At 37.2% G+C, this 24,148-nt stretch overlaps 2 protein-coding genes across 6 annotated transcripts in view; one reads left to right on the top strand and one right to left on the bottom strand.

The window, feature by feature from the left end:
* The first annotated feature begins 10 nt into the window (after positions 1–10).
* STARD4 (StAR related lipid transfer domain containing 4) lies at positions 11–19,652 on the top strand. 4 transcript variants are annotated; one of them, XM_059175649.1, is made up of 6 exons: positions 11–138; positions 7,658–7,772; positions 8,670–8,719; positions 12,576–12,702; positions 16,208–16,322; positions 17,437–19,652. In XM_059175649.1, the coding sequence occupies exons 2-6, from the start codon at positions 7,668–7,670 to the stop codon at positions 17,664–17,666; spliced, it is 627 nt and encodes a 208-aa protein (XP_059031632.1). In that variant the 5' UTR covers positions 11–138; positions 7,658–7,667; the 3' UTR covers positions 17,667–19,652. The 4 variants fall into 4 exon arrangements, with proteins under 4 accessions (XP_059031632.1, XP_059031633.1, XP_059031634.1 ...); XM_059175650.1 differs by having other exon boundaries at positions 39–138; positions 7,661–7,772; XM_059175651.1 differs by lacking the exon at positions 11–138 and adding an exon at positions 8,449–8,540.
* Positions 15,887–24,148, bottom strand: part of CAMK4 (calcium/calmodulin dependent protein kinase IV) — a 241,101-nt gene continuing 232,839 nt past the window's right edge. The window contains exon 13 of one of the 2 annotated variants that reach the window (XM_059175645.1): positions 15,887–16,065. In XM_059175645.1, the coding sequence (XP_059031628.1) occupies positions 16,006–16,065 (60 nt within the window). In that variant the 3' untranslated portion in view covers positions 15,887–16,005. The remainder of the gene's footprint in view (positions 16,066–24,148) is intronic. The other variant, XM_059175647.1, reaches the window with a different exon arrangement.

Below are 24,148 nucleotides of genomic sequence, written 5' to 3'. Positions count from 1 at the left end.
GGCCCGTCACCCATTGGCTTCTGCTGGCCCCGATGGGTGGGGAAACTTGGGGAGTTCTGGAGCCTCAGTGTCGCCGAAAGCTGGGTGTCTGGCACGCGCGGGAGCGCCTACTCGCTTACCACGCCTCGTTCATCTCAGGTAGCCGTGGGTGCAGGCGCGGAGCTGCGGCGGAAGTGAGGCGGCCTGGAGGGAGGGCGTCGGGGGCGTCGGGGACGCCCTTGCGGGGTGCGTTTTCCCCCGAGCGGCTCCGGCGAGCGGGGCGGGGGAGGCAGGTGGGGAGGTCGGGGGGGTGGCGGACGCGGCGTCCCGGCGGGTGCAGACTTCGCCCGCCATCCGCGGAAGGATTCCGGGGCTTGCACCTCGCCTCTCTGCACCGCTCACCAGTTTAAGGACTTGGATGTCTACGAGGCGTCAGTTTCTGCATCCGTTAAGTGGGGAAAGAGTAGTTATAACCTTGCTTCGGCCAGGGTGAAGATTCACTAAGGTGGCGTTCCTTGAGGGGCGCAGTGCTTCCTGGTTCGTAGTAAATGCACTGACGACGCACGGTCCCTCCCATCTTCCCACAGCAAGCGTTGGCTGAGGTGATATTGATAAGAGGCAGCGTTTTCTAGGTTTACTCTCTTCTAGCTTCTGTCCTAAATGTATTAACTCATGTAACTCCTCAATAAATCAGTGTTACCGTTATCCCTAATATGCAGTTAAGAAAGGTTACCTGAGCTATTTTGGGATCCGGAGCCAGGACAAAATGACAGATGGAGTGTGATGTCAGATTTTTTATGTAAAGTCTCTTACAGCTTGTGAGCAACTTCCGGTGTTTTACAGAAGAGACTTTGAGACTCTGAGGGCAGAAGTCCTGAGTTGGAATTCTGTCTGACTCCTTCACTTATTAGCTGTGTGATCTCCAAGTGACTTAATTTCTTTGTTGTTACTATCTCTGCAAAATAAGGATAATAGGATCAGCTTTGAAGGTTGTGAATTGTGTTGAATGAAATAATACAGTTTAACGTGGCCAGAAAGACTGATCACGTAGTAGATGATCAATAAATGTTAGCTATTATATTAAAAAAAGAATTAGAGCATTAGGAGCTCAAACATGCACTCAGACTTAAAGGTGAAATATCATTAGAATTTAATATTAGAATTAATATGTTTCATGTTTAAAATAGAACCAATGGCCATCTCCCTGTAATGTAAATTTGTTGAAAATTTGAGATGTATTGGCCAAAGACTATGGTGCTGATAGATGGCCACAAGACAATTTCTGACTTTGGCAGGCTGCTGCCTCTACAATGGTAACCTCTGTCCACACTAGTGATCATTCTGAAGACATGAGTATAGAAAACATGAACAAAAGGAAAAAAAATTTAAAAAGAGAATAAAGTAAGGGGGAGAAAATGAAGGTGGACATTACTGAGAACTGAATAATAGGACTGTCAAAAGTATATGGCCTTTTTGAAGGAGCTGCTAGATTCTGATATGATTAAATGGTAATCATTCTCTGAAATGTAAGTGATTGAGTTGGAGAGTTTCCTGATATAGGTCAAGAAAGGGAATGAAAGAATTAGTAAGAGGGAGTCCAGAATAGTATTTAAAACATTTTCCAGGGAGCCTCAGTGACTCAGTTGGTTAAGTGTTTGCCTTCTGCTCAGGTCATGATCCCAGGGTCCCGGGATGGAGTCCTGCATCCGGTTCCCTGCTCAGTGGGGAGTCTGCTTCTCTCTTTACCCCTTTCCTGTGCTTGTGATCTCTCTCTCTCACAAATAAATATATAAAATCTTAAAAAAAAAAAAAAAACCAACATTCTCCTTACATTCTCCATAGGTGGAGACTGCAGTAGAGCATATTGTATGATTTCCTTTCAATTAATGGGAGTACTCTGTTTTATTAGGAGAGCATCAAGACCTTGATAATAACCCCAATACTGCTTGCTCCCCAATTCTGGAATATATTTCCAAAGATATGTCACACTTGCCCACATACAGATAGTTTAGACAGTAATCATTATTCTCTTTTGGACTTAATCTTGATGAAAAAAATCCATACAAGAATGAACTGCCTGGTTAAATACTTCATTGGGCTAAAGAGCTCTCTGAGTTTACACTTGTTTCTTCTCCTTTTTTCCTATCTCCTACTCCACTACTCTTAAAAGAGGCTTATTAATAATTTTTAATGTTTTAGCTTTGTTTTAATTCAGAGTTTATTTAAAGGGTGGAATAAGTCAACTTTGAGAACAAAACCTGGATTGCATCCATTTCTGAAGTTCTAGGACTTGGTAGATACTAGATGCTTGGTAAATAAAATAGTAGACTTCCTTGAGAAATTGCTGTATTTAATTATGGCAGTGGAATTTTTAGTCATCCAAAAGCTTAAGGATGATTGGTGTAAACAGGCTCTTCTTTGATACTTTGAGGCCTTCCATAAGTGAGCCTAGTAGCTCACTGTCTACCTATTTTTCCTACTTTTATTTACTGGGTTCCTACTGCATGCCAGACATAGGAGTATAACATTGACTAAGTCACATTTACTGCCACAAAAGTTTTATAGTTAAATTGGAAAAGATGTTAAGTGAATAAGTACAGAGTTGTTTTGAGAAACATTGGTGGGGTCAGGGGAAGCTAACCTAGTCTTTAGGGGAGTCCAAGAAAGAAGAGTAGAAATTAGGCAGTGACGCTCAGCCAGATCACAAAAGGGCCCATAAGCCATTTCAAGGAGTTTGGACTTCATAGTGATCAGTAAGAGGGAGTGATTACTAAGGTAAGCATCTTAAAGATCCAGATTCTCATCTTTATAGGTAGTTTTTATTGCTTACACTTGTGTAATGGATTTATACAAAGATAACATCGTCTGTGATAATAGCATTTTTACATTTCATCTTTGATGAAATATCTTACCTATCAACCACAGGAACCTGGCAGGCAACCTTTGGATTTAAAGAATACTGTTTAATCATAATGATCCTAGCAATAGATAAATTAGCTTTTCAAGTCTTCTCTAAGAATTTGTGCTAGTTTATAACATATCCTTGATTAAGGTCATTGTACCAGCTATCAAGTTGGCAGTCTCTTGAGGAGAAATGGGATACTTTCCTGACTACCACACTGCTTGAATGATCTTAATCGATGGGTGGATTCTATATTTATTATATATTTTGCATCACTTACATCACTTACATAGATCCTAAATTCTATTTTATTGAATTTTCTGTATATACTTTCCCATGTTTCCCATATTTGGGGATATACCACCCCCAAATATGCCATTTTGGAATAAGGATTATTTTGAACTGAAGGCAATTCAGCAGCAAATGCAGAAAGAGCTGTTTTCCCTCCCTCTACTACTTAAAAGTAGAGCATAAATTTCCCTTTGTGAAGGTCTTCCCTCTCCTCTCCTATACTAGGAAGAGAACAACTCATCACTGGAGGTAGAGCTGGCACCAGGATTGTCTGAACAAACAACCTTTACTACAATAACCTTTCTTTTCTACTAACTTTCTCATAATTCACCACCCTTAGAAGCCCAAATCCCTTTTCTTTGTCTTGTCACTTTTCCACAAGTTATTACCTTTTGTTAGAATGGGGTATAAGCCCTAAGTCTAAGTGCTTTTTTTTGAGTCTCCATTTCCTTCTTTTTTGTGAAGGCCTCTATGTATATAAAAAATGAAATATTAACAGCAAATAAAATTTGTGTGTCTTCTGTACTGTTAATATACCTTCTTTCAGTTTAATTTGCAGGTCCCAGAGACAGAACCTAAGAGAATAGAGAAAAAGGTTTTTTTCTTCCCCTACATTTCTGTATCATCTTGTTTATCATTTTTAATAGCTTGTATGCTTTGTTCTACGCTATTTAAATACTGACTACAATAGTGATTTATTTCTGTCATCTTTAGTTTTTAGATAGTGTTTTTCAACCCTGGCTGAATAACAAAATGATCGGCGAGGCTTTTTATAGAACCTAGATTTTTGGGGCCTACTCCACTGAATCACACTATCTGGCAATGGGACCTGATATCTAACATCTAAAAACAGTGTCACAAAAAGCCCAGAGGCAGATAGAAGTTAAAATGGTAAAGACAAATCTTATTCAAGAACTATTGAAATAGGGGAAAAGATAACTCAGTATAGAATTGTACCCTGTCCGGAAATGCTTGGGTGGCTCAGATGGTTAAGCCTCCAACTCTTGGTTTTGGCTCAGGTCATGATGTTGTAGTCATGGGGATCTAGCCCTTTGTCAGGCTCCATGCTCAGCATGGAGTCTGCTTTGGATATTCTCTCTCCCTCTGCTACCCACCCTGCTCTCTCTCAAATAAATAAACAAAATCCTAAAAAAAAAAAAAAAAAAAAAAAAAAAAAAAAAGAAAGAAAATTACATTCCATTCTGAATACAACAAAGACAGTGGGGATTTGTAGCCAAGGAGCAGGATAGGTGTCAATGGATAGGAAATTGCTAAGAGGAAACATTAGGGGTAAGGGTTCTCGCTAAATTGACTTAGGATTCTTGCTGAATGCAGAGCAGCATGATGAGATCAAGGGTAGGATGAGGAATTTTTGAGGGTGTTTCAGTAAGCTAGCTCAGCAGATTTCTTGCTAAAACTGAACTTAGGAAGCCAAGGATAAGCCCAAGAACAAGGCCTGGTCAAAAAGAGGACTCAGAAGAGTCCTCTGAGGAAGGGAAGGGAATCTTTGTCAACAGCTACAACTACTACAAAATATGACAAAGGGGATTCTGATGTATGCATCTGTAGGTGAGAATTACAGCCTTTTTCACATAGAAGTTTGAGGCTTGACATTTCATTTAGATCTTTTCTTGATTTCCTATTTAGTAGTAACTTGATGGTTCTGTAAATCATGCAGCTTTTCCCCAGAAGCTTTTTCTGTATTCTTTTACTGGAGTGCACCAAGGAACCTAAAGTACACAAAATCAAGACCAAATAATTCTTGCTTTGAAGTGAACACACTTCACCAAATATTAAGGGCCTTTTGTGTTCCAGGCAACGTTTTAGTAGGTAGGAATATTGTGCTAAACAAGGCAGTCAAAGGCTCATGCTCTATTAGGTAGGAATGTGATGGTAAAAGGGTAGAATACAGTATACCAATAAAAAAAAAAAAAACAAGCTAATTTTAGATTGTGATAAGCACTGTGAAGAAAATAAAAGAAGGATGTAATGGAGACTTGGAGATGGCTTTATTAAGATAGGTTTAAAGTGAAATTGTCATTTCAAGTTGTTATTAGTCATGCTCAGATTTGGGATCTAATAATCCAGGCAGAGGAAATAGCAAGAACAAAGCCCAGAGTCAGTGACAAGGTTGGCCTATTTGAGGGGCAGAAAGAAAATAAGTAGGACAATAATATTCTAGGCAATGAGACCTGGTGGTGTGAATAGGAATCTCTTAATTTCTTTTAAGGATGATTCCGAGGCTTTGTCTTTGAGCCACTGGCTCAATTCCATTTTTTTAATTAATTAATTAATTTATTTATTTATTTTTAAGATTTTATTTATTTCTTTGATAGACAGAGATCACAAGTAGGCAGAGAGGCAGGCAGAGAGAGAGGAGGAAGCAGGCTCCCCGCTGAGCAGAGAGCCCCATGTGGGGCTCAATCCCAGGACCCTGGGATCAGGACCTGAGCCGAAGGCAGAGGCTTTAACCCACTGAGCCACCCAGGCGCCCCTCAGTTCCATTTTAAAAGGAAATGGTTGAGGGGTGCCTGGGCAGCTCAGTGGGCTAAGCCTCTGCCTTCAATTCGGGTCATGATCTCTGGGTCCTGGGATTGAGCCCCACTTCGGGCTCTTTGCTCCGTGGGGAGCCTGTTTCCCCCTCTCTCTTCTACCTTTCTCTCTGCCTACTTCTGATCTCTCTCTCTGTCAAATAAATAAATAAAATCTTTAAAATAAAAAAAGAAAGAAAGAAATGGTTGTGGCCTAGGTGGCTCAGTCAGTTCAGTATCTGACCCTTGATCTCAACTCAGATCCTGATTTTAGAGTCCTGAGTTCAAGCCCTGTGTTGGGCTCTATGCTGGGTGTGGAGCCCATATTAAAAAATAAATAAATAAAAATAAAGTAAAATACAAGTAAATTGTTAAGATGGGGAAGACTGAGTAAAATTAAGGGAAGCCTAGGGTGATAGCCATTAGAATGAAGCTCTAACTAGGCTTCTGGATCTGAGACTTTGGAGTCCTGTTTCTCTGCCCATTTCCCCTTTTCTCCAGTCTTTCCATATTTCAGACTCAAGATAACCAGAGTTTTTACATGCTTGCATGTTGATCAGAGGCTCCCAGAGCAATTAGTCCAAAAGAAACCTGCAAAGCCTGCATTGACTTTTCTAACCCAGCCTAAGAAGTCATGCAGTCACAGACTACCTCTTGAGGGGAAGTATCAAGAATTTGCAGCAATGTTTTAAAACTGTCACATTACAGAAGGCTTCATTATATTGTTTATTATCTTTAAGGTTAAAAATCATCTCGGGTGCCTCGGTGGCTCAGTGGGTTAAAGGCTCTGCCTTCGGCTCAAGTCATGATCCTGGGGTCCTGGGATCGAGCCCCATGTCAGGCTCTCTGCTTAGCAGGGAGTCTGCTTCCCTTGCTTTCTCTCTGCCTGCCTCTCTGCCTGCTTATGATCTCTGTCTGTCAAATAAATAAATAAAGTCTTTAAATAAAAGGTTAACAATCATTTCTTTTTAGAAACAATGTTGAAAAGTAGCTTATCTTTGGAATTAGGTACGATATAGTGCTGTTCTTTTTTTATATGGTTAAAATTATTGCCTTAAAATTATGAACCATTTGTTTATATGGTACTGATGGTTCTAAAAGTCTTCATATGACTTCCTTATGCAGATACCTTACTAAATCTTACAGCATCAAATGAAATAAAATATTGAAAATGGTGCAGTTCTTCAAACTTTTAAACTTGTTCAGAATTCTGTAACCCTAACCTGAAAGAATGTGTGAACAGGTTTCTAGTTGTTCTTGTCATTAATTTTCTAGAATGAGTCCTAAATTTGTTGGTTGTTAAGTTAAAAAATTTAATGCCTGAAACTCCAAAGAATTTGTAAAAGAATTTATTCCTTGTGTATTTATTTTTGTAGTTTGGAAACAGCAGTATTTTTTCTTTAAGTCATCTAGAATTCTAAAATGTATTTCTTTTTATTATATTCCTTTTGAAAGGGAATGAGGATTGTAGTTTTTTTTTTTTTTTTGAAGATTTTATTTATTTATTTGACAGACAGAGATCACAAGTAGGCAGAGAAGCTGGCAGAGAGAGAGGAGGAAGCAGGCTCCCCGCTGAGCAGAGAGCCCGTTGCAGGGCTCGATCCCAGGATCCTGGGATCATGACCTGAGCTGAAGGCAGAGGCTTTAACCCACTGAGCCACCCAGGCGCCCCTGTAGTTTATTTTTATGTGAGTAATTTTAGTAACTTAAAATGTGTGATGCTCATCCTTGGCTTGGTGTTACTCATCTTGGGAACTTTTAGGGGAAAAAAAAAACAACCTATGCCCTAGCCCTACTCTCAGAGATTCTGATTAGTTGATTGGGAGTGGGATTCAGGTATAAGTATCTTTTATGGCTCCCCAGTTGATTCTCTTATGAAGCCAGATTTGAGACTCAGTGATCTATTGCTTCAAATTGTGGTATTTGCTGATGCTAATCTTTGTCTTTGTAACAGAAGAAAAAAAATGGAAGGCCTGCCTGATGCTACTGCTTTTGCCACTAGACTTAAGAACACTCTCATACAGTATCATAGCATTGAAGATGATAAGTGGCGAGTTGCCAAGAAAACGGTAAATTATTTAAATTACCTCTTATGGTATTTATCTTCTATCCAGTGAGTTGGTTGATGACTTTCAAAATGCTAAAGGAAAATGGGGACCATACTTTGGGTGGATGGCAGGATAAATAATTAAGCTAATAAAACTGGTGGTTTGACATCTACCAAGGCAAAACAGTAATCCTCTACTGCTTTCATTACTTCTTTAGATATTGGACATGAGAATAGACTGGCAACAGGAGCCTAAAGAATAGCTTCTAAAGTCAACATATAAAATGTAACATGTATTGATAGTTTGAAATAGTTTCAGATACTTCAACAAGCCTGTGAGGGTGGCCAATTATTATTCTTTTCTATTGGTATAACTGGTCCAAACTATCACGTGGCTGCATGTTGACAGAGCCAACCCTGGAACCCAGGACTCTTCAGTGTAGTACTCTAGCTAGTCTGATATTCAGAATTTCTTGGGAAATAATTAGAAAAAAGATGGACGGACGAATTCAAGGTAGCACTGTCATTATGGATGTGAATTGTTTGATTTTAAGAAAGATACAAGCAAGTTCAGAATGAAATATTTACCATTCCTCTTGTCTTGGGCCAAATGTGTCCGTAACGGTAAATAGATAAGATTAGAGTGAGCAAATAATAATGGCTGGTGAGGATCTTAACAAGGTTTGCATCTCATTAAGTGACTGAAAAATCTCTTTCGGACGTCTGTACTTCAAGCAAAATGTGAAGAACTTTAGGATACAGAAGAAATTCAAATATGGATCAATTGATGGTATAAGTGACTTTTATGTATCTCTAAATGCAAAGACTGATGCTGTAGAATTTGAAATTGTCAGTTTTATATCCAGAGTTCCACCTAAGTAATGATTTATGCCCTTAAACTATTTTTTTATTTTTCTAGAAAGATGTAACAATTTGGAGAAAACCTTCAGAAGAATTTAATGGATACCTGTAAGTAAACTCTTGTAGTTTTAGGTAGCTCTTAAGACATTGCCAGACTTCATATATATATAAATGATCACTAAATCATCATTGCCACTAAAATTTGGCTTTTAAAGATTTTAAACTTTCTGAGAAGCATATCACGAATTTAAAGACTTTAAAGTGTCCATATTCCTTGTGGACTGAGTTGGTAGTAAGGGAAATCATAAATAATGATATCAAATAGCCAATAAAAATCTTAATTTCTTAGCATAGTGTATAAACCTTTCTAGTATTCTTCTATATTTACTCAGTGCTATAGCATACTTGAAGAATTTATCTTAGGGCCACCTGGGTGGCTCAGTTGGTTGAGTGGCTGTCTTTGGCAAAGGTCATGATCCCGGGATCCTGGAATCAAGTCCTGCATTGGCTCCCTGCTCAGCAAGGAGTCTGTTTCTCCCTTCTCTCTGCTGCTGCTGCTTCTTGTGCTTGCTAAATAAATAAAATCTTAAAAAAAAAAAAAAAAGAATTTGTCTTAAAGAAATCATAAGGAAGTTAATAAATACATATCTCTTTCATCACAGCATTACTTATAATATTAAAAATTACAAACAACTTGAATAATCAATAGTCATAAAATGGTTAAATTTTGAAACATGATATTTTACACTCTTTAAAAACTGTGTTTTCAAATATTAGTTTAAAACACAAGAAAAGGGCGCCTGGGTGGCTCAGTGGGTTAAGCCGCTGCCTTCGGCTCAGGTCATGATCTCAGAGTCCTGGGATCGAGTCCCACATCGGGCTCCCTGCTCAGCAGAGAGCCTGCTTCCCTCTCTCTCTCTTTGCCTGCCTCTCCATCTACTTGTGATTTCTCTCTGTCAAATAAATAAATAAAGTCTTTAAAAAAAAAAAATAAATAAAAAAAAAATAAATAAAACACAAGAAAATCCTCAAGATGTAAAATGAGTAAAGCAGGATATGAAACTGCATGTAGCAGAATTGTGAGTTGACTTTAATTTTTATATATTAGAATGTTTTTACTTAACACCAAATACACACCTCTAGATGCCTGTTTTATAGGTGATTTCTATTTCCATTTTTGATATTTGTATATAGGTGAACACGAATTTATGCTTTTTACCAGAAAATTAATATTGTTTTTTAAAGCCAGTAGAGACTGTTGCCTTGTATAATTGGAGTGGAATGTTTATATCTTTGGGACTCTCAGTCCTTTTAAAAATGAAACTGTGGGTTCCACTTACTGTATGTTCTCAAATATAATACCAAAGATAGCATTTCCAGAAAGATGAGTTATACAATATTTATGATGAGGGTGAGGAAACTAGAGTTGTGGATTAAGCATTGTAAGCAAGTGTGAAGTTAATCCTTTAGATCACTGATTGGCAGTGGGGGTTGAAAAGCACAAAATGTGCCCAGGGAGCATAATGCTTGGTAATTTGAGAGGACTTCATTGAAGGCTTACTTAGTGTATGAACCGAGCTTTAAAGGAAGAATGGGTTGTTTCTTAGGGAACGAAGGACTGATTCATATTCCAGGCAGAGGGGATTGCATCTATTACATAAACACAGATGGGAAACACTCTAAGGAGTTTGTTTAGGAAAGTAGAAGTGATGTTTGTATAGCTGGAGCATAAAGTATGAGGGTAGGGAGAGCATATGTCTATAGGATTTTTGAATTCTGAAGTAAGGAATTCAATATTGTGCTTACCTTTGCTCAATCCTTACTCCCACCGCCCAGGTCCTCAAAGATTTTGAACTTAATCTGGTAGCACTGTGAAAAATGGAAATGATTGCATGGAGAGTTTAGAGAAGAGGTCTTACACTCAGAGTCTATGGCTAGCTTCTTGAAGTTTCCTCAAGATCATAAACATAATTTTGTATCAATGTTATATTCCTGGGAAGAGATCTTTGGTTTTTTGGTTTTTGGTTTTTGTTTTTGTTTTTGTTTTTGTTTTCAGAAGCTTAAAGAGATGTGGTCCAAAGAGCTAGAAATGGTTGCAGTGTTGAGCTGGACACAGAGTGCCCAAACTCAGGACATAGTATGGGAGTCGAAAAGAGGAAGTGAATGTGAAAGGGATCTAGTGGTGGTGGTGGTGATAATAACTAACATTCATTGAGAGCCAGATATTGTTCTAAGCACTTTACATTTACGAAGTCATTTTGATAAAACATGGTGACTTTTGTTCTGACTTTTGAAATAGGATCAAGAGAAAAAGAACTGTTAAAAGTTGAATCCCAGATGTCTAATTTGGGATTCATTTTTGTTGCCCTATTCCCACCCTCCACCCCAAGTCAGAGAACACAGGAGGGAAGATCAGATTTAGGATGGGGGAGATCATGTAAGTTTGAGCTGGAAATACTTACAAAATGATAAAACAGCTTCAGATGCTTTAAAAAAACTTTTAAAAAGACCTGCCCAAAATGTTGCTGATATAGTTAAATCTAATCTATCTCTCCATTTCTTCTTTTTTCTTTCCTCCCCAGAGGTAATTACTATCTCAAAGTGTGTATTCCTTTTTTATGCTTTGACCACATATGTGTGTGTGTGTGTTTCCTTTAGTAATTTGCTTTTGATTTTTTTCCATTTAATACAGTGTTTTCTTCAGGATTTAGCCAGGTTGTTACATTTGGATCTATTCTTTCACGTTCATATGAAAATGTATTTACCTGTGTTTGTAAATTTTTAGGTTGTTGACAATTCTTCCTTATAAAATAACAGTGCTATAGTAAACTTCTTTAGTGTATGTCTCCTTCAACACATGTGTGATTTTCTTTGGGTATGCTTCATTCAACTACAGTAGACATTGCAAATTATTTGCTCTCTAATGTGGTGGTAGCAGTTTGAGAGCTCTCATTCCCTTCCATTCAACACTTGTTATGTTTTTACTCTGCCAATTTCAGGGGTATGAGACCGGATCTTGTTAGTATTTACTTGAGTACAAGTGAAGTTGAGCATCTTTCCTTAATTTATTGATATTTCTGGTCAATCTTAACATATCTTTTGTACTTACTTTCTTTTTCTCATTGGTTTATAGGAATTAATTATGTATACTATAGAATAATTATGTCTGTTTATATGTGTTACACATTCGTTCTTCCAGTCTATGGCTGGTTTTTGAAGAAATTACTTACACTGTCATTTGTAGTATGCAAATTTTTAATTTTAACTGTCCTGTATTATTTGTATTTTTGTTTGTTTTATGTATTTAAGAACTCCCCCTGTATCCTAAGGTCACAAAGATGTATTTTTCTCAAAGCTTTAAATTTTATGTAGTGGTCTTTAGTCTGTCTGGAAGTAATTGTTTTGAATGGTGTCAAATAGTGATTCAGTTTTTAATTTCTCTATTAGTATAAGTATTGAATCAAAGTGCCATTTATGGAATAATACATCCTTTCCCCACTGATACATAATGCCACCTCTAAAATATGTCAAGTTCTGATATTATTCATGAGTCATTCTTCTGTGTGCTATTCCTGGATGACCTATTTTGCTGTTCCTGTAAAAAAGTTTTTGAAAGTCAGAGTAAAAATATGTGTATACTAGTAACATCTTAGAGCCTGAGAAAAGAATTGCATACAGGATAAATGAAGCACGAGTGTTGTATGGACTGTTTTCAGTTACACTGTAACATGAAGGTACTTTCCTATGTTCATTTAATTTAGACTTCAGATCACTTGTTAGATTTGAGGGCAAAGAGTACATTCTGATAAAATAATTGATATAACTTATCAGAAAAACTTTTGGGATTTACTCCCTTTATAAAAATTTTATTAACTTTTCCTTTTTTTGAAGTTAGCTCTGAACTATGAGGACATACTGAAATTTTTCTTTCTAACAGCATCTGACCTTAATATTTTTTCTCCAGTTTCAAAGCCCAAGGTGTTATAGAAGACAGCGTCAATAGTGTCATAGACCATATACGCCCAGGTCCCTGTCGTTTGGATTGGGATAGCTTAATGACTTCAATGGATATTTTGGAACACTTTGAGGAGGTATTTATTGAGAAACATTACTTCAGATTTTGTGTGTGTGCCTGTAAGAGAGAGCATGTGAGTGTGAGTATGGGCACCCACTTGTATTCATTGATTGGAGAGTAAGTAATCATGGCAGAAATCTCAAAGGGGAATCCTTGCTGCCTTTTAAAAAGCTTGAGCTTTCTCATATTAACTAATGAGTATTAGTCAGAACTGAGTTTGTTTTCCACAGTAGCGCTACCCTTGCTGCTTAAGAAAACTGCCAGCATCTTTAATTATAAAACTGAACTTGAGGGGCGCCTGGGTGGCTTAGTGGGTTGAGCCTTTGCCTTCGGCTCAGGTCATGATCCCAGGGTTCCTGGGATGGAGCTCCGCATTGGGCTTTCTGCTCAGCAGGGAGCCTGCTTCCCCTTCTCTCTCTGCCTGCTGCTCTGCCTACTTGTGATCTCCCTCTGTCAAATAAATAAGTAAAATCTGAAATCTAAAATTCTAAAGACAACACCATCATATGCAGGTTTCTAGGTAATCATATGTCGTTTTTCCCACTAATGTTAAGCCAAAATCAAAGACCAAAGATAAAAATGCAACCTTAGGCATTAGAGGATGATGTAACCAAAGTGGTTTTTTTTTTTTTCTATTTGTTTCTATTTTTCTATTTTTGTTAATTCATTCTTCCCATGTTTGAATTTCTTTATTGAAACATTTGGTATTTTAGTCCAGATATTTGTGGATTTGATGCTAAACACCTATAGTCTACACCACTTATTTCCATGTTGAATACCATATAGGATACAAAGCCACTGCATTGAGTTAGAGATTTGATACTGGGTAACTTACCTCTTTGTATTTTGGTCATATACCTTATTCATGCCCATAAAATGGCAGTGAGATTTAGAATAGAGATCAAAACCTGTCAGCATTGCTGTAAGAATTATTATTATTTTTTCGTGTGTGTGTGTGGTTCAGTCTTTTTTTTTTAATTTATTTTTTATTTTCAGCATAACAGTATTCATTATTTTTTGCACCACACCCAGGGCTCCATGCAATCCGTGCCCTCTATAATACCCACCACCTGGTACCCCGACCTCCCACCCCCCGCCCTTCAAAACCCTCAGATTGTTTTTCAGAGTCCATAGTCTCTCATGGTTCACCTCCCCTTCCAATTTCCCCCTACTCCCTTCTCCTAACTCCCCATGTCCTCCATGCTATTTGTTATGCTCCACAAGTAAGTGAAACCATATGATAATTGACTCTCTCTGCTTGACTTATTTCACTCAGCATAATCTCTTGCAGTCCTGTCCATGTTGCTACAAAAGTTGGGTATTCGTCCTTTCTGATGGAGGCATAATACTCCATAGTGTATATGGACCACATCTTCCTTATCCATTAGTCCACTGAAGGGCATCTTGGTTCTTTCCACAGTTTGGCAACCATGGCCATTGCTGCTATAAACATTGGGGTACAGATGGCCCTTCTTTTCACTCCATCTGTATCTTTGGGGTAAATACCCAGGAGTGCAATGGCAGGGTCATAGGGAAGTTCTATTTTTAATTTCTTGAGGAATCTCCACACTGTTCTCCAAAGAGGCTGCACCAACTTGCATTCCCACCAACAGTGTAAGAGGGTTCCCCTTTCTCCACATCCCCTCCAACACATGTTGTTTCCTGTTTTGGTAATTTTGGCCATTCTAACTGGTGTAAGGTGATATCTCAATGTGGTTTTAATTTGAATCTCCCTGAGGGCTAATGATGATGAACATTTTTTCATGTGTCTGATAGCCATTTGTATGTCTTCATTGGAGAAGTGTCTGTCCATATCTTCTGCCCATTTTTTGATGTGATTGTCTGTTTTGTGTGTGTTGAATTTGAGGAGTTCATTATAGATCCTGGATATCAATCTTTTGTCTGTACTGTCATTTGCAAATATCTTCTCCCATTCCATGGGTTGCCTCTTTGTTTTCTTGACTGTTTCCTTGGCTGTGCAGAAGCTTTTTGATTTTGATGAAGTCCCAAAAGTTCATCTTCGCTTTTGTTTCCTTTGCCTTTGGAGACATATCTTGAAAGAAGTTGCTGTGGCTGATATCGAAGAGATTACTGCCTATGTTCTCCTCTAGGATTCTGATGGATTCCTGTCTCATGTTGAGGTCTTTAATCCATTTTGAGTTTATCTTTGTGTACGGTGTAAGAGAATGGTCGAGTTTCATTCTTCTACATATAGCTGCCCAGTTTTCCCAGCACCATTTATTGAAGAGACTGTCTTTTTTCCACTGTATATTTTTTCCTGTTTTGTCGAAGATTATTTGACCATAGAGTTGGGGGTCCATATCTGGGCTCTCTACTCTGTTCCACTGGTCTATGTGTCTGTTTTTATGCCAGTACCATGCTGTCTTGGTGATCTCAGCTTTGTAGTAAAGCTTGAAATCAGGTAACGTGATGCCCCCCGTTTTATTTTTGTTTTTCAACATTTCCTTAGCGATTCGCGGTCTCTTCTGATTCCATACAAATTTTAGGATTATTTGCTCCAGCTCTTTGAAGAATACAGGTAGAATTTTGGTCGGAATAGCATTAAAAGTATAGATTACTCTAGGCAGTATAGACATTTTAACAATGTTTATTCTTCCGATCCAAGAGCATGGAATGGTCTTCCATCTTTTTGTGTCTTCTTCAATTTCTTTCATGAGTGTTCTGTAGTTCCTCGAGTTCAGATCCTTTACCTCTTTGGTTAGGTTTATTCCCAGGTATCTTATGGTTCTTGGTGCTATAGTAAATGGAATTGATTCTCTAATTTCTCTTTCTGTATTTTCATTATTAGTGTATAAGAAAGCCACTGATTTCTGTACATTGACTTTGTATCCTGCCACATTGCTGAATTGCTGTATGAGTTCTAGTAGTTTGGGGGTGGAGTCTTTTGTGTTTTCCATATAAAGAATCATGTCATCTGCAAAGAGAGAGAGTAAGCTTCTTCATTACCAATTTGGATACCTTTTATTTCCCTTTGTTGTCTGATTGCTGTTGCTAGGACTTCTAATACTATGTTGAAATAGAGTGGCGAGAGTGGGCATCCTTGTCATGTTCCTGATCTCAACGGGAAGGCTGCAAGCTTTTTCCCATTGAGGATGATATTTGCTGTGGGTCTTTCATAGATAGATTTGATGAAGTTCAGGAATGTTCCCTCTATCCCTATACTTTGAAGCGTTTTAATCAGGAACGGATGCTGGATTTTGTCAGATGCTTTTTCTGCATCAATTCAGAGGACCATGTGGTTCTTCTCTCTTCTCTTATTAATGTGTTCTGTCACATTGATGGATTTGCGAATGTTGAACTATCCTTGTAGCCCAGGGATGAATCCCACCTGGTCATGGTGGATAATCTTTTTAATGTGCTGTTGGATGTAAGAATTATTATTAATAATAACTATAAATACATTTTAAATTAATCTTAGTTTTTTACTAAGGGTTAAGTTATGATATATGAGTTCATATATGTTTCCTAAGTAGTAATACCTGTTACCTGTTCTCTTTCAGAATTGCTGTGTGATGCGTTACACTACTGCTGGTCAGCTTTGGAATATAATTTCCCCAAGAGAGTTTGTTGATTTCTCCTACACTGTGGGTTATGAAGAAGGGCTTTTGTCCTGTGGTAATGATCTCAAAACTCTATGATATCTTTTCATTTGTTTTAAATATTTGAGGTTTCTTGGCTGGATGTTTCTATGTGAGATATATTTTCAGCCTTCACACTTATACTAAGCTTTGCAATTGCTACATCATAGGAATTAAAATAACAATATCAAGAAGGGTTTTGAAATCTTTCTGGTAAGTTTTTATTCTCAGTTATGTGGTATCCTCCAGGTCACCACTGAGAAATATGAATCACATGCCTGCCTCGAGAAAGGGTTGTAGTAAATAGATTAAATCACTCTCAGAAAACAGCTTCTTGGTCATATACGTAACACACTGGTATGTGTTAGAATATTTTTCCTTCCTTGAGCTATGTAATAAATATTTTTCTTCTAAAAATGAAGAATACTGGGCACCTGGGTGGCTCAGTGGGTTAAGCTTCTGCTTTCAGCTCAGGTCATGATCTCAGGGTCCTGGGATCAAGCCCCACATTGGGCTCTCTGCTCAGCAGGGGGCCTGCTTCCCTTACCACCCCCCCTGCCTGCCTCTCTGCCTACTTGTGATCTCTATCAAATAAATAAATAAATAAAATCTTACAGAGAAAAAGAATAATAATAGAAAAAAGGAATAATAGAAGGCTCCTGCTTTCTAAAATATATCTATAGGGAAATCAGTCTTTTTCTGTGTATAGTATATACTTTAGTTGGCAGTTTTAGGTAAATATCTACTTGTTTACTCTTAACCAGCCAGTACCAAAGTTGGATGTAGTAATGTCTTTAGGGAGTAGTGGTGGTACTGTCGTTTTGATTTTGGGCACCTTGAGGCCTTGCTGCTACAGCCAAGATTCATAGTTTCCAAGGAGTTACCAAGATGACATAATGTTACCTATTCTGATGGGATTAGAACTTTCCCCATTACCTCTAGCCCTCTGCCAGAATTCTACTTGGTAATTATCTTTTTCATTCTTCCATGGTCACTCTTGGGGCTTAGTTTTCATCTACATGGATAAGAAGAAAAAATATTTAAACAGGAAATCTGAAAATATTGTTTAATGAGAGTTGTAGACTATTTATAGTCTATTTACTATTTACCGTCACTGCCATTAATGGTGTTATTTTAAAATTTCCTTGTAGGGCTAAGTGTTGACTGGAATGAAAAGAGACCAGAATTTATTCGTGGCTATAACCATCCCTGTGGTTGGTTTTGTGTTCCGCTTAAAGACAGTCCACACCAGAGTCTTTTGACAGGCTACATTCAGACGGATCTGCGCGGGATGATTCCTCAGTCTGCGGTAGATACAGCCATGGCCAGCACTTTAATCAACTTCTATGGTGATTTACAAAAAGCCCTACAAAAGGCATAATACGTTTAAACTTGTAGTACGATAGTCCCCCCGAATCAACTTTTTCTCTCAGCTTCATGGCCTGTGAAAACCATCCTTTCCTTTCTTCTATGTAGCCTGTAGGAAAATTTGGTATTATTTGCTGGCTTATTTTATTCCTAAAGTAAATAGTTACCGAAGAGGGGGCATTTCCATTTTGTTAGGCGGTGCTTTGCAAGGTGTTTGATACAGCAGTGTGTCTAAGCAGGGAGAGTCTTACAGACGTCCATGAGGAAGTAGTATACTTCTTTGACCTGAACTCTTAAGAAACTGAATATTGCCTCAGTATGAATATTTTGGCTACTTGGAAATTAGAGAAAGCACAAACTTTATGCTGTTAGTTAAAAATCATCTGTTTTAGAGATTTAAGAATATTTTCTAAGTTTTAACTATTTTTTGGAAGTTATATATTAATGCTTTACTTTTGGTATGCTCTGTGAGTTTGCCAATATCTTGGACTGAAAAAAGGTTCTTTATATTTTATAAAGGTGAGCTTCATTGTCAGGTGACTTGTACTACTTTAAGTATTAAAAAAAGAAGAAAAAGAATAGATACAGTAAGAATAGATACAATTCAAATACAATTGTTTTGATACCTAGACAACATTATTTTGTGGATATCTTTAAAAATGTATTTGTGTCTTTCTGTGCATTTATTTTGGAAGGTCTAAAAAGCATTTATGCATGAATAAAATGTACAAAAAACCTATGTGCTGGGGACACCACAGTGATTGGATTGTGTGAACTGGCTGGTGGTATCCTATATTCAACAGCAAATTGTCTAGAAAGCAAATTCAGTGAGAGTTTTATTCACGTTTCATTTTGTTGTTTGTTTTTTTCTTAAGATAAGCCCTCGAGAAATAGCTTTTAATTCTGTGAAGTATCAGATATTCTGTAGGAAAATAATCACATTTTCAGTCTTATTTGATCCATGTTCACGTTTCAGTTTTAAAGAATCACTCACCTCATAAAGTATTTCTAACTACATCATAAACATTCACAGTTGTGACATAACTTCAGTCTGGAACTTTAACAAATACATTCATAGATTTTTCCACATGCCTGGATGAGTCATTTTAGACCTAGCATGCACTACATTAGGTCCCTTGCTTCTGTGGCGGCCTTAAATGAACGTTCCTGAATGATTTTAACATTTCAGATGATTCTTTGGCTTTTGAATAATCACCTGATTTACTTCTTAAATGAGACCTTGAGGCAACTCAGTATATCCATGCAAATGTTTGTATTTATATTTGTGTTTGGGCACATGTCTTGAAATCTATCTTCCTGTTCAGTGTGAATTCTTTATGTGGTACTAACTGTAACCATTGTTTTGTTTCTTCTTCTTCTTCTTCTTCTTCATTAATATAAGGTTTTTTTTTAATATTCTAGTATTTTGTTTTGGTGAAATGCCAATGGATGTCCAATTATAGGGTGCCCAGACTGTGTGAGGCATTTGCGGTAAGATTGCCTGAGCTGGGTACCCCTAAAGCAAATAAATTGTCCCCTCAGTGACTCTAACATTCTCTCTTTTTCAACTTATACCTCAATTAGTGATCACATAATCTACTGTTGAATTAGATCCATTGCACTTAAAAGGACCCTCATGGGGGCACCTGGGTGGCTCAGTGGGTTAAGCCTCTGCCTTTGGTTCGGGTCATGGTCGCAGGGTCCTGGGATTGAGCCCCACATCGGGCTCTCTGCTCAGCAGGGAGCCTGCTTCCCTGACCCCGACCTCTCTCTGCCTGCCTCTTTGCCTACTTGCAATCTCTCTCTCTCTCTCTCTCTCTCTGTCAAATAAATAAGATCTTTTAAAAAAAAAAAAAAAAAGGACCCTCATGGAAAAAATCTGTTGCAATATTGAGTTGTATGATAGATTGAAAATAATATTTGAATCACCAGAAATTTATATGCAGTTTCTAGATTGCACTTTAGATCTGCTGGGCTCTAGTTGGCACTTTTTTTTTTTTTTTTAAACAGCTTTATTGAGGTATAATTTACAGCTATACAACTTAACTGGCTTGAAGTATATAATCCAGTGATTTGAATACATTTATAGTTGTGCGGTCATCACCACAATCCAATTTTAGAACATTTCTATCAACCAGAAAGACCCTTTCTGCCTGTTTGCTGACTCATCTCTAACCAAAGTTTAGCACACTTGCCAATATACAGAAGATGAAAAAGATTAGAGCAGGTTTTATCTGGTTTTGTTTTTAAGCGTAGAGGCATAATAGGTTAAATATGTTATCTCAAATACCATAATTATACAAAAATTTAATGATACGGGTTATGATTAATATTAACATGTAATTGAGTCTGCTGTTTCTGTAGCAGTGCTATAGAACAGAACAATAATGTGAGCCATTTACTATGTAATTTAAAATTTCCTAGTAGTCACATTAAAAAGATAAAAAAGAAAATGCTGGTGTTAATTTTAATAATATAGTTTATTTAGCTCCATAGATCCCAAATATTACCATTTCACCATGTAATCAATGTAAACAATTATTAAGGTAGTTCTACTATTCTTCTGTACTAATTCTTTGTTGTGTATTTTACTAATTTGGTTTAGCCACATTAAAAGTACATTATCCACATCAGGCCACTGGTCTGCACTGAATAGCACAAACCTGTAGTATATGTACTAATTTATCTTTTTACAGTATGAAGTAATGAATTTCATGGAATTACACTTTTAAACACAAAATGTTTTCTGGTCTGGAGCCTTCAGTGCTTGCTAAATGGAGACTTCTGAATGTTAGAAATAAGTCAGTTAATAACTTAATAAAATAAAAATTATAGCCAAAAAAGCCCTTTTCCTTTAAGGATAATTAACCCTTTTCATAAGGCAATGAATGAAACAAAAAAATATAGTCTGCCTTGTTGGGTGGTTGATTATTTTCTCTAGCTTATAGCTAGTTTGCATTAGAAACCTATTTATGCGGGAAATATTGGCATAGTACTGTTTTCAGTACACATTACCTATTTTTTTAAGGACATCAGTTTCATACAAAAAAATCGTGATTTATCATGTGATATTTTGCATGAAGTTTTAGTTTGTACTGATAACTCTTGATTATCCCTTGAAGTTTAGTGCAATACTTAGCAAAAATAATTGTGGGACCTTAGTGTCTGCAGTGATGTATAATATGAACTGCTAGAGTATCTTCTTTTTACTGTTCATTGAGGTTGGATGTATTTGAAATTGTAGATTTCTACATGTAAATTTATCCCCCAGTAAAAATACTTTTCTTTCTTTTTCTCTCTCCTCCACCTTTCTTTACTGACTGAAGGGCATATTATCAGCACTCATGATGAATTAATTTCACATTTCAAACTAAAAATTTTGTAACTGAGGTTGCCTCTGGGGAAAATAGGAAAACATTGTACAATTTAAGCCTTTAATTGTTTGTCAAACTTCTGGATATGAATCATTTCTTTTGATATAAGAGCTTTACCTGTTGACTCAAGAGCACACTGGTGCCTTTAGAATCAGTGGTTAAAATCCAGATCCTTTTACTTACATGGATCCTGCAGCTCTCTCCACCTTATGGATAAATTTTGAAACCCAGAGGAGTTAGCAGACTTTACCAGGTTTCCATCAGAATGTGTGTCAGATAATCACTTGTCTGGTATATCTCCCTTGCCTTTCTTACTTAACAGCTTCTAGAAGGTGGTATCTGAGCATACAAGAAACACAGGAAGTTGTAATTTTAGTTTCTTCATTATTTTGTTGTTTCCAAAGATTTTACATGTATAAACAAAAGTTCATCTCATATAATTCAATAAAAGCTATACTATATATAAATTTTATTTTTTAAGAAGTTTATAATTCTTTTATGAGCCAGTATGTAAAACTTGAACCTTTAATAAACTAAAAGCATGTTTTAATATAAATAAGCTGTGTATTTATTTTTAAATTGGTATGAAAAATATCAGAATAAATCACTGATGCAAACCAAGTTGCTTTAACTTTCAGTATTGAAAAATAGTTTCTCATATGTGAACTTAAAATATGTAATGTAACTCCTTATTTTATTTATTTATTTGACAGACAGAGATCACAAGCAGGCAGAGAGGCAGGCACAGAGAGGAAGGGAAGCAGGCCCCCCACTGAGCAGAGAGCCCGATATGGGACTCGATCCCAGGACCCTGAGATCATGACCCGAGCTGAAGGCAGCGTCTTAACCCACTGAGCCACCCACGTGCCCCACTCCTTATATTCTTATAAAAGAAAAATATAAACTGGAAAATAAGGATTAATAATTCATATGCTAATCCCTCACCAGAGTCTCATAGAATATTAGCCCAAATACTGCCGAATTTTCGTTTGCTATTGTATAACCAGGATGTTGAAGGTGTCCTTCCCTTATAGTAACAGATACACAGGGTTCATTGTACATATATTTAAATAATTGTGTTAACTTGATTAAAAATTGTGAGCATTTCATTTGAAGTTGAAGAAAGCTGGAAGTGTTAACACAAAGAGACTCGATCTGTGTTATCAGGAAGTAATTATGATGCTGTGGGCAGGATGCAGTAGAAAATATGATTATTAAATGGTTTAAACAAACCAAGTTATTTTTCTCATTTAATAATGTGGATATAGGTAATTTGGTGTTTATCAGCTCAAAGATGTCAGGGCCAAGGATTCTACAGTTCTCTTTCTCTCATAATGATAAGATGATTGACTAGCTCTGAAACTTACATGCGCATTCAAGTTAAGAAGCAGGGGAAGGCTGGGCACCACCCATTGGTCTCTTATCAGGAAAGCAAAAACTTTCTCAGGTACCTAGGTTCCCAGGAACCTAGCTTTCCTTTCCAGTACTCTCTGCCACATGACTATCACCCGTTGCTGAAGGGGTGGTTGGGGAGGCAAGCATAAGGATTTCCAGCCACTTGAAGAGAGGGATGGTGATGAATGATTCTTTGGATAGCCAACCATAGCATCTTTTAGTGGATCATCTCTGGAGAGTGGGTGTAAGCCTCCTTCAGATGTCAATAGGAGACTGATAGACTACCAAAATAGAAATGAAAATAGCAAAGTAGTCATTTGCTTCATGAAAAATTTATTGGACCTCTTTTTCATGGCAGACATTACATACCTGTCCTTAGAAGCAATGGAGCTTCTTCTGTACATGGTTAATTAATGGCTGGCATCACATGGTGGTCAACACACATGACCTTTGTTTCTATTACCTCATAATATTTTCAGATTATAAAATAGATACTGTTATATTACAGATAATAATAGAAAATGTTACTTTATTCCTCTGGAGCAAAGGATCTACTATGGACGAAGACTTCGGTAAGCTATGAGATGACAGAAAATATCCAGAAAACAGGAACTGCCAATGTGTCCCAGGAGGTGGAGGGTAGAGCCATGCGAGCCGTGTTATCAGCTGTGCAGGTAATTAAGGGGCTGTACTGTTCTGCTGGTAAAAATGTTGGAAGTGTAGTGTGAAAGTACTAAATAAGGCTTTTTATTCCTTATTTGGATAGTGTTCTTTTCCAACTTATATTTTGCTTTTGTGACATTCCTTGCATAAAAAAGCAGCTGTTTTTTTTTTTTTATTAAAGTGGTCCAGAGATTGTACAAAAACAAGGTTGAAATAAAAATGAATGTTTATATAATTGAAAATGGACTTGCAGATGGAAGAGGGTTTTTTCTTTCTTTCCTTTTTTTTTTTTTTTTTTCCTCTAGCATTTCCCTCAGTTGAGAAATCACTGTTTAGAATAAGTGTATCTTCTCAAGAAAGCAAGGATTTTGGACCTAATGGTAATAGCAAGCTATAGTTTGGAGAGGAAGCCCTTTCCCCTCAGATGTTTCATACAAACGATTGATTGAAGGGCCACGCTCAAGACTTGCAGTTCTTTTTACAACTCATGCAATCAGCTTCTTCAGAGTGAACGTGCACTTTTTTGCCTCTCATTCTCAGGTCCTGTGGGTTTGCAAGCATCATGAAGTGACCATTAAATACCATTTGATCTAGCAACTCCACATCAGGATTATTTCCTTAGGATAGATTTTCCACAACACAGAAAAGGCTTTATATACTATTACTGAGAAAAGAAAAAGAATTGAGACTGAATCATTATGCAACTATAATAAATTTTTGTGAACATTATTATATAGATGGTTGTGCTATAGGGATATGTTGGTACAAAAAATTTACCATATGATTATAAGTCTGTAAGAAAAAAGTAAACTAATGCTAAAGGAAAAACAACAATGCTTGCCTTTGGAAGGTGTTATGGTGACTTTGTGCTTTTCTATAATTTCAAATTTTTATAATGGGAAATCTGTTTTTCTATGAAATGCTGCATTTAACTTTTATCCAGTGAACTGATTTTCCAGCAGTGAGAGCACTAGGCTAGGAGATGCGCAACCCAGATCTGTTTTCTTCTCGCCACTAACTGTGACCTCCAATAAGTCATTACCTCCCTGGATCTCACTTCTCT

This window comes from Mustela lutreola, chromosome 5, assembly GCF_030435805.1.
Source record: "Mustela lutreola isolate mMusLut2 chromosome 5, mMusLut2.pri, whole genome shotgun sequence".
NCBI lineage: Eukaryota > Metazoa > Chordata > Mammalia > Carnivora > Mustelidae > Mustela > Mustela lutreola.
Note: the sequence above shows the minus strand (reverse complement) of the source record. Positions and strands in the feature narration are given on the sequence as shown.

Coding starts and splice junctions, on each gene's coding strand:
- STARD4 (XM_059175649.1), top strand. CDS start 7,668: ATGGAAGGCCTGCCTGATGCTACTGCTTTTGCCACTAGACTTAAGAAC. Junction 7,773..8,669: donor GGCGAGTTGCCAAGAAAACG/GTAAATTATTTA, acceptor TTATTTTTCTAG/AAAGATGTAACAATTTGGAG. Junction 16,323..17,436: donor AGAAGGGCTTTTGTCCTGTG/GTAATGATCTCA, acceptor ATTTCCTTGTAG/GGCTAAGTGTTGACTGGAAT.